Consider the following 10,182-nt stretch of genomic DNA (forward strand, 5'->3'; position numbering starts at 1 on the left):
TTATCAGTGCTCAAAAAGTATTTTTACTTTTAATGATTAATCTTTTGCCTATTAGTTCTTGGTGTTACCTCTTAATGTTTATCAGTAATACTTAAAAGGTTTTGGGGTTGGGTGTGTGATCCCAACACTTTGGGAGGCTGAGGCGAGAGGATCACTTTAGGCCAGGAGTTCTAGACCACTCTGGGTAACATAGCAAGACCCTGTCTCTACAAAAAAATTTTAAAATATAAAACTTAGCTGAGTATAGTGGCATGCACATGCAGTCCCAGCTATTTGGGAGGCTGAGATAGGAGGATCACTCAAGCTCAGGACTTTGAGGTCACAGTGAGCCATGATCAGGCTACTGCTCTCTAGCCTGGGTGACAGAGTGAGACCCTGTTTCTAAAAATAAATAAATAAAATGTTTTGGACATTAATTTCTTAGATGCAATCTAAGAAATAATTTCTTAGATGCAATCTGCAGTCTCACTCTTTTTTTTTTTTTTTTTTTTTAGGTATTTTTATGGTAGAAGAACTGTTTGGTTAATAAGTTCAAATATCCATGCATTCGTGTGTGTACAAAAACAGTTTCGATGGACCTAATATGGAACTCTGTGTGTGTATCTCCTTCTGGATTAGTATAATCAGAACTCCAGTGTTTTACTTTCTTTTTTAAGGTGGCCACAGTGGTTTCCTTTTACCTCCCAAACTATTTAATAGTATACCATAATAATTATCAGGATACTATACACTTTTTTTTTTGAGATAGTCTCACTCTGCCGCCCAGGCTGGAGTGCAATGGCGTGATCTTGGCTCACTGCCACCCCTGCCTCCCAGGTTCAGGCAATTCTCCTGCCTCAGCCTCCTGAGTAGCTGGGATGACAGGCGCCTGCCACCATGCCTGGCTAATTTTTTAATATTTTTAGTAGAGCCTGTTGGCCAGACTGGTCTTAAACTCCTGACCTCAAGTGATCCACCCACCTCAGCCTCCCAGTGTGCTAGGATTATAGCCATGAGAGCCACTGCACCGCCTAGGATACTATACACTTTATTAGGATTTTCAGTGTCTCATTTTGACCAATGTCGATTGTGAAAATCATGCCGGTGGTTTAGTATGCTTATGCTGATCTTACTTATTTAACAACATTTTAAAAAATACAACAGGCATTCTTCCAGGTTCTGCAAAAATAGGCAGTAAAAACCTTTTAAATTTTTGTCTTTTAAGCAAATACTACATGTGATGGTGATAAGGAATCAGAGGTTGAAGATGTTGAAACAGACAGTGGTAATTCACCTGAAGATTTGAGGAAGGTAAGTTGAGTTAACATAGTGGACTAAATGGGCTTTGAAAAATATTTCTGAAATGATTTATGATGATTTTGTTGTTTTGACCTGTAGAAACTGATTAATGAGTTGGGGCTTTTTCTCAGTATCTATTTTTATAATAAGTTATTTTTACCTCTCAATTTTCCTGTAGGAAATAATGATTGGTTTACAATATCAGGCAGAGATTCCCCCTTATCTTGGAGAGTACGATGGTAATGAGAAAGGTAAGGAAAGCTTTTGATTTTGATAATGTTTGGTAGATCAGGTTACCACTTGATATGTTTATTTAAATACCTGGTTTTATACCAGTCTTGGCAATATATAGATAGATTTGGGAAACATTCAGAGTTAGGATATTTAGGCCTGACTTAGGAAAAATCTATCAAAGTTAATCACTAGACTCCGGTTTCCCCCAACCCCCGGCCCTGCCCAAGGCACACATAGTGCTTGTTAGCCAGTGCGCTCAGTGCCTGTTGGAATAGTTCAGAGCCTCCCGCGGTGCTGTACTGTGGCCTTCATCCTGCTTCAGTAGAAGTGGGTAGGATCTCATCACATGAGATAATGAGAATATTAAGGATATAATCTTCTGGAAAGAAACTCTTGAGGGAAAAAGAGACTGGAAGAAATTCTCCTTCCCCAGCCCCGGAAGAGCAGGAAGTAAAATGTAAGGATCTGCTGCTTTTGCTTGTATACTCCTAATTATGTGTAATCAGTTTTTCCTTACATTTTTGGTGCATTCCAACGGTAGTTGGTTTTCAAAATATGGAGGGGATAAGGTGGTAGGATATAAAAATACAGTTACACCTTCTTAGTTGAACTCGGGAACCAAGTACATTAGGAATATTTCCATGGGTGTTTGACTTTTTCCCTAAGTTGATTTATCCCTGTGAAGTCAAAAGGGCAAAAGCAGCACCCAACACAATACTTCCTGAGTCCTTCTTTTTCCTTTCCTCCATGCCAGGTCATCCTCCATTTAAAGGAGGGAAGGACTGGTTACCCTGGGATTGTTAGCCATGGCAGCCACTAGGAACACTGTTTTCCTAAACTGCTTTCAAAGTGTTAAAAGACAGTTGTCCCAGGGGAAGCAAAACATAACTGATGATCTTCAGATGTGCCAGCCTTCTCACCCCACCACCCAAATGCCACACTTGGTCCTTTGAGCCAAGTACATGCTCAGCAACTGTAGGTCCTTAGGTCACACATAGTAGAGGTGAAATTTTGTCAGTGCTGCAGATTGGAGGGAAGGTGTACTTTATCTTTTGAGGGAATAAGCCCAAATTGTTTTACCTATTTTACTTGTCACCAGAGATAAAGTAAGTTCTAGGAACTGCTCTCAAAAGACAAGTGTTACTGCTTCACAGGCACACTTTATTTTTAACTTTCCTGCTACCTGGGACTGACAATGCCTGCTTCCTGCAGTTGGGATTATAATGCACTTATCATGGTCACTGGCACGCAGTGTGTTCTCAGTACATTATTTTTATTAACTATAGTCAGTATTTATTATGCACTTGAAGAATGGATTGCACTTGAAGCACTGGACTAAATACTTGGGCCATTCATATTACTTTATTGTGTAAAGTAGAAGCTTTGAGTAAAGTGGCAGAGTGCATTAATAAAACATAAACTTGTTTTAATGACATTTTGTTCATTAATGTATCAGTCTCTTTAAGAGATTGTAGGAAGTTTACTTTTCTTACTGTTTCTTCCTCTTCCCAAAAACCTCCCTAGGGAGGTTTGGTTAATCTACTTTCTCCTTTAAATAAAAGTTATCTTATTGGGAGAAAAAGTATACCTTTCTTAGCTATTTCTTTATTACCAGATATTTTGGGTTTTATTTATTTGCAATTTTTAACCCCTAGAGATTTCATAGAGCAATTTAGGGATTTCAAGAGAAAATTCCAATGAGGTTATTAGAGAATTTACACAGGTTTTGTTTGCCCCTTCATTAGAAGAGTATAAGATAAACCACTATGGGGTTTTATATTAGACTTTACTAGGCATGGAGAACCTTCAGATTGGTCAGTATGTCCAGCCACCAAAAAAGCTACTTGCTTTGGCCACTGGAATCCTTGGCCTATAATAAAGTTAAATTTTTGCTTGTGTGTGAAAGGCCCTACTTAACGGATAATCAAATTACTGGTGTCTTCAAAGTCATTTACTTGTCCCACTGGATAGCCTATCAAGGAAGACAAAGAATTGTGTACGTCTTTGAGTGTGTTCATGATTTTTAATGTGTTAATGGGATTTTCTTTATCAGTATATGAAAACGAAGACCAGTTACTTTGGTGTCCTGATGTGGTTTTGGAGAGCAAAGTTAAGGAATACCTTGTTGAGACTTCATTAAGGACTGGCAATGAAAAAATAATGGATAGGATTTCTGCAGGAACACACACAAGGGACAATGAACAGGTATACTTCAACTTCTGTGGAAACAGCAGCCAGTTGACAGTATCTTCTTGATTTCTTATATTTGATACAGTTATTTTTAACATGTGAAGTAGGTATCTTTTCTGATAGAGTTTTACAGTTTGCGAAAGACTGGTTTAAAAAACCATAACCTTGAGTTCTAGAGATAACTTCACTCTAGTTTCATATCTTTTCTTCTGGTCTTTTTAAAAATACCTTTACATATGTCTTACTTGAGATGCCATTTTATATCCTTTTAATTAATTAATCTTATTCTCCTTTGCCATTGAGAATTATTTAATACCTTATTCTTGATGTCTGTATAGTCTATCCTATACTTTAAAAAAAAAAAATTTCCCCTAATTTCAACTTAGCGTATACTATCCTATACTTATAATTCATTTATTTAAACATTCTCTGTGGTTGGACTTTTAGATTTTATAAGTGTATTCTTTGAATTGTTCTCAACTTTAGGAAGTAATTAAAAAGTAATGTCTATTAAGACTGTATAAATTTGACTTAGGAGCATTTGTTAAGCACTTGTGTACCTGTAGATTCAGAATACTGTCCTGAGTGCATGTGGGATGGGGGATGGGAACATTGCCTATTTTTTCGAATGCCTCTAAGTTTTGCCCCTCTGACATTCTGCTTCTTTCATATGCCTTTATCACGGAGAATCCCCAACCCTGCCTAATGAGTATTCAGAGGTGGGCAGACACAAACTTGAATTTTGAAGTAACATAGGGAAGTCATACTAGCTGTCAGACAGAAATCTCATTGGGTTTTTGTATTGATATTTGAAGTCTATATTAATTTTAGAAGAATTAAAACCTTTATAACATTAGAAACTCAAATGGTTTTGCTTTTTTGACTATCACATGCATCTCACTAATTACTCAATATCTTTTATGTGTGTGTGTATTCAATGCTATTGGAAAGGGGATCTCTATTTTATGTATTTATTTATTTTTCTGAGATGGAGTCTTGCTATGTCACCGAGGCCGGAATGCAGTGGCGCGATCTCAACTCACTGCACCCTCCGCCTCCCGGGTTCAAGCAGTTCTCCTGCCTCACCCTCCCGAGTAACTGGGATTACAGGCATGCACCACCGTGCTCAGCTAATTTTTGTAGCCAGGCTGGTCTCAAACTCTTGACCTCGTAATCTCCCTGCCTCGGCCTCCCAAAGTGTTGGGATTACAGGCGTGAGCCACCACGCCTGGCCCTCTATAATATTTATAATTGTATATTGTTGATGTTGAGAAATACCAATTTTTTAAAAAATGTACCTTAAACTGTTGAAACTACCTGACTCAGTTGTTTCTCAGGTTTTCTAGTTTGCTTTTTAAAAAATTTATGGGTAATATCATTTTTGTTTGACACATCATAATTGCATACATTTATGGAGTGGTTTTTTGGTTTTTGATTCATGATTAAATTACACTTTTGTTCCTTCCTTACCATTATTATTCCTGCTTTATGTCTTAATGCATTAGCTGTAACTCTGAGATATTTGGTAATAACAGTGATTTGGTGCCTGCTTTTGGTGGAAGTAATACATCTAAGGTTTTTACATTAAGAATAATACTGGTCCTTGGTTCTACTGTCTTTATTATAGCAAGATAATATCCATCTATCTATAAGTATTATAGTTTTTGTCTTTTTAAAATTAGAAATGAGTATTTATCAGATGCTTTTTAAGCAGCTGTTGATTTGATTTTTTTAAATTAACATTTAATTACACATATTTAGGTACACAGTGATATCTTGATACACATAATGTGTAGTGATCAGATCAGGGTAATTAGCTTAGAGATGACTTTTTAAAATGTAGGCTATTGATATATTAAAAGTTTTCCTAATATTGAACCATCTTCACTTCCTTAAAACTTACTTGGGAAGGTGGATTATTTAACTTTCAATTGAATTCTGTTATTCCTGTTTATTATGTTCATAATTCCAAACAGATTTAATAGGAATATATTCTAATTTTAAAAAGTGGCACCTTTCATAGCAGATGGAAATAACTGAGACCATTATAATCCTAGTCTGAAGTGCCATGCCTGTTATTCCAGGCCTGCTGCTGTTCCCTTATATTAAAACTAAAAGAGACAGGGAGGAAATGACATCAAGGGACAGACTGTAACTAATTTTTCCAAACTAGAAAAAAAAAGCATTTAAAATAGGGGAAACTCAATCTTAGACCTAGTGTTTTTGTTTGTTTGTTTTTTAAAAAAGTCAGAATGATACAGGCAGGTGATTTCTGAGAGGTAGCGTGAGGATGAACAAACTCACATGGTACCAGAGTCAATCTGCACGATAGTTACATAGACTAAATGCTTGGGCAGGTATACCTTCAAATGCCCTGAAATTAGAGAGGATTTCAGTGTTTATCAAGACTCCAATATTTATCAAGACTCTTATACCTGTTTTTTAAAATGCTGTTAGGTATGAACTTTTAATACTTTTTATTGAATATCCACCCCAGGCATTATATGAACTTCTCAAGTGTAACCACAATATAAAGGAAGCAATCGAAAGATACTGCTGCAATGGAAAGGCCTCTCAAGGTAAGAAACACTTGGGTTTAAGAGAGGGACATGACAGGGATGGTCATTTGGGGATCAGAATAAGCAAAGTATCCTAAGGGACAGAGCAATCCTGTAACACTTTTTTAAGATCTGGTTCAGCTCCATAGCAAATAATTTTTCCTTTTCTTGCGCTCTATTTTTAGATGTATCAGAGATTGTTCAAATACAAATTAGTCACCCCCCTGCCACCTCTACTTTCTGGAAGAAATAGTTACAGAACAAAGCAGACCCCAGAGATGACAATATGTCCAAAGTAATTAGAATAGTTTTATGATTTCATTGAAAAAAAGTTTTTTCTTTTTTTTTTAGCCAGACAGGAAATGAAAAGATTAAAGATTAGAAAAGAAACATGTATAATATATTCCACTGAATTTATTTCAGGAAGTGTATTTTTAGTAATCATGTAATAACATTTTATAGTTCTTACATTTTGTCAAGGAAAATGGTTAGCTTCTATTTTAGTGTTTTTTGTCATTATATAAATGGATTGCATGCACCATAGCTTTCATTAAATATGTGTAGAATGAAAATAATACTTAGTAATATTACTAGATGACTTGGAAAAGTATGAAAACTAAAAATAATACATTTAAACTTACGAATTGAGATAGTCTATTAAAATGTCTCCCTTAGAAAAGCTGCTTCTTTGAAAAAAAATTATTTTAGACTCTCAAAACTCTCAAAATACAGGTTTCTTCCTTAGTTCAAACTATTTTTCACCTTTATTACGGACTACTATTAATGGCTTTGGGGACCTGGTCTCCACTACCAAATGAGACACTTCATAGATACAGATGAGTAATAGCTAATCTTAAGTCTAGGCTATGACTCTTTGAAGACCTTCCAGGTCTCTGCCCTAGGTAGATAGGGAATTCACCAACATTAACATCTGCTGGGAAATTGAATGGGATTTATTATTTTGAGAGCATGGACCGTTTCTTATTTCCTTTATATTTCCAGAGTATAGCACTCCACACACCAATTTCAAATAAATATTTGTTGATTATACTTTAATTATGGTCTCTAATTAAATAATTTATGGTTTTATTTTTTGTCTTTTTTGAGTCAGGGTCTCACTCTGTCTCCCAGGCTGGAGGGCAGTGGCATGATCACAGCTTAGTATATCTTTGATCTCTTGGGCTCAGGTGATCCTCCCACCTCAGCTTCCTAAGTAGCTGGAACTATAGGTGCCCGCCACTACGCCTGGCTAGTTTGTTTTTTTGTAGAGACAGGGTTTCTCCATGTTGCCCATGCTGATTTCAAATTCCTGGGCTCAAGCGATCCTCCTGCCTTGGCCTCCCAAAGTGCTGAAATTACAGGCATGAGCCACCACACCTGGCTAGAACTTGTGGTTTCGATGTAAGACCAAAACAGAGCTTCTTTCCCTCGATAAAGGAGAGTTTTTTTTTTCTAATTAAAAATATGCTCATTGTTAAAAAAAATTTTTTTTAATCAGAAAAACAAGCATGTTATAGAAAAATGTTAAATTCTCATCCCATAATGTAGTGGAAAAAAGCAGTGTTTATATTTTTGTATTTTAGACTTGATCTGTAGTATGCATACTTTTGGTAATTCTAACTAAAATCTGCATGCAGAGAGAGAGAGAGTGTGTGTGTGTGTGTGTGTGTGTGAGAGAGAGAGAGAGAGAGAGAGTTTATGACCTTTTACAGGGAAAACTTAACTGAAAATAAATCAGTGATTCACATAAGAGAATTTGGGGGCCCACGAATTTTATTTAAAAAATTTTTTTTAGAAGGAATGACTGCATGGACGGAAGAAGAATGCCGAAGCTTTGAACATGCACTCATGCTTTTTGGAAAAGATTTTCATCTTATACAGAAGAATAAGGTAAATTAGGGAGATTAGTACAGATAAATTACTAGTTACAATGAATGTAAGCAACTAATTTATAAGTCAGTTAAGTAGGGAAAAAGCAACAACTTACTAATGTTCCCCTGCCCTTAGCATTTCAGATACCATTCTAACATAACTAATTTGCTCAGAGATGCCGCAGCCTGCTTATGGAATGGCTGATAGTATATTCACATATCTTTCCACATGAACAGTTAACATAGAAAGTGGATTCACTGTATTTTTTAGGAAGTCTCACTCTGATTTCTCCTTGACTTTCCTTACCAAGCCATTCAGAGGTTTGTGGCCTCAAAAGAATTTCTCTTCAGCAGTGAGAACAGCTGTTGCTGAAGGAAGCATCATTTTTGCTAAAACAACTAGAAACGTATTCTGACACCACCAAATGCTGGTAAGGATGTGAAGCAACAGGAACTCTTATTCATTGCCTGTAGGAATGCAAAGTGGTACAGCCAAGTTGGAAGATAGCTTGGAAGTTTCTTATAATACCAACCATACTCTTACCATATAATTTAATAATCCTGTTCCTTGGTATTTATCCAAATGCGTTGAAAACTTATGTCCACACAAAAGTGTTTATAGCAGCTTTCATCACAATTGCTAAAACTTGGAAGGAACCTGTATGTCCTTTGAGGTGAAAGGATAAACAAACTGTCGCACCTCCAGAACTGGACTATTATTCAGCACTAAAGAAATTGAGCTAACAAGCCACAAGGAGGCATGTGAAATCCTAAATGCATATTATTAAGTGAAGGAAGCCAATCTGAAAAGACTCCATACTGTAGGTTTCCAAATATATGGTATTCTGAAAAAGGCAAAACTGGAAACAATAAAAAGATCACTGGTGCCAGGGCCGAGGCAGGAGGGAGAGGTGAATAGGCAGTGCACAGACCATTTTCAGGGCAATGAAACTATCCTGTATGATGATCCTGTAGTGATAGAGACATGTTATTACACATTTGTCAAAACCCATAGAATGTACATCATCAAGAGTAAACCCTAATGTAAACCATGGTCTTTGGGTGTTGATGTGTCAGTGTAGGTACATTGATTTTTAACAGATGTACTACTCCAATGTAGGATGTTGAAAGTCGGAGAACATCAGGATATATGGGAACTCTCTACTTTCTGCTCAGTGCTGCTGTGAACCTGAAACTGTTCTTAAAAACTAAAGTCTATTCAAAATACATATTTGTGTGCATTAGAATAGTTTGGAATAATTCTCATTAAAATAGGTTTTGTTTATTTCTTCTTTTCATCCTAAAGGAAGGCAGGGTTCTGAAGCATTTGGTGAGCAGGGGTAGATCAGTATTTTATGCTTTTACAAAACTAATGGACGTTAGTTTTTAGAGCAGTTTTAGGTTTACAGCAAAGTTTACAGCAAAGCTAACCAGAAAGTATTGAGTTCCCATATGTCCCTTCCACCCCTATAGTTATTATTTTATCTTTTATTATTAATATCTTACATTAGTGTGATACATTTGTTAAAATTAATGAGCCAATATTGATACATTATTATTATTAATTAAAGTCCATTGAGCTTTGCTCTTCATGTTGTACATTCCATTGATTTTGGCAAATATATAATATATATCCACCAGTACAGTATCATACAGAGTAGTGTCACTGACCTAAAAATCCCATGTTTTCTTCTTCCCTCTGTCCCTTCCCCCTCCTCCCTAACAACCTCTAGCAGCCATTGATCTTTTTATTGTCTCTACTGTTGCCATTTCAGAATGTCATATAGTTGGAATTATACAGTATGCAGCCTTTTCAGATTGGCTTCTTTGACTTAGCAATATGCATTAAAGTTTTCACCGTGGGGTTTTTTGTTTGTTTTGAGGCTTGATAGCTCATTCTTTTTTTATCACTGAATAGTATTCCATTATGTGGATGTACCAGCGTATTTATTCACTTACCTATTAGAGGATATCTTGGTTGCTTCCACGTTTTGGCAGTTATCATTAAAGCTACTATAAATATTCATGTGCAGGTTTTTATGTGGATGTAA

At 36.2% G+C, this 10,182-nt stretch overlaps 1 protein-coding gene across 2 annotated transcripts in view; it reads left to right on the forward strand.

Moving 5' to 3' along the window:
• The window catches only part of MIER3 (MIER family member 3), a 32,532-nt gene that overhangs the window by 15,197 nt on the left and 7,153 nt on the right, over positions 1-10,182 (forward strand). Inside the window, exons 6-10 of one of the 2 annotated variants that reach the window (XM_030927660.1) lie at positions 1,205-1,290; positions 1,457-1,529; positions 3,566-3,717; positions 6,200-6,281; positions 8,056-8,150. In XM_030927660.1, coding sequence (XP_030783520.1) covers positions 1,205-1,290; positions 1,457-1,529; positions 3,566-3,717; positions 6,200-6,281; positions 8,056-8,150 — 488 coding nt within the window. The remainder of the gene's footprint in view (positions 1-1,204; positions 1,291-1,456; positions 1,530-3,565; positions 3,718-6,199; positions 6,282-8,055; positions 8,151-10,182) is intronic. The other variant, XM_030927661.1, reaches the window with a different exon arrangement.

The sequence above is a fragment of the Rhinopithecus roxellana genome, chromosome 3 (assembly GCF_007565055.1).
Source record: "Rhinopithecus roxellana isolate Shanxi Qingling chromosome 3, ASM756505v1, whole genome shotgun sequence".
In the NCBI taxonomy this organism is placed as follows: domain Eukaryota; kingdom Metazoa; phylum Chordata; class Mammalia; order Primates; family Cercopithecidae; genus Rhinopithecus; species Rhinopithecus roxellana.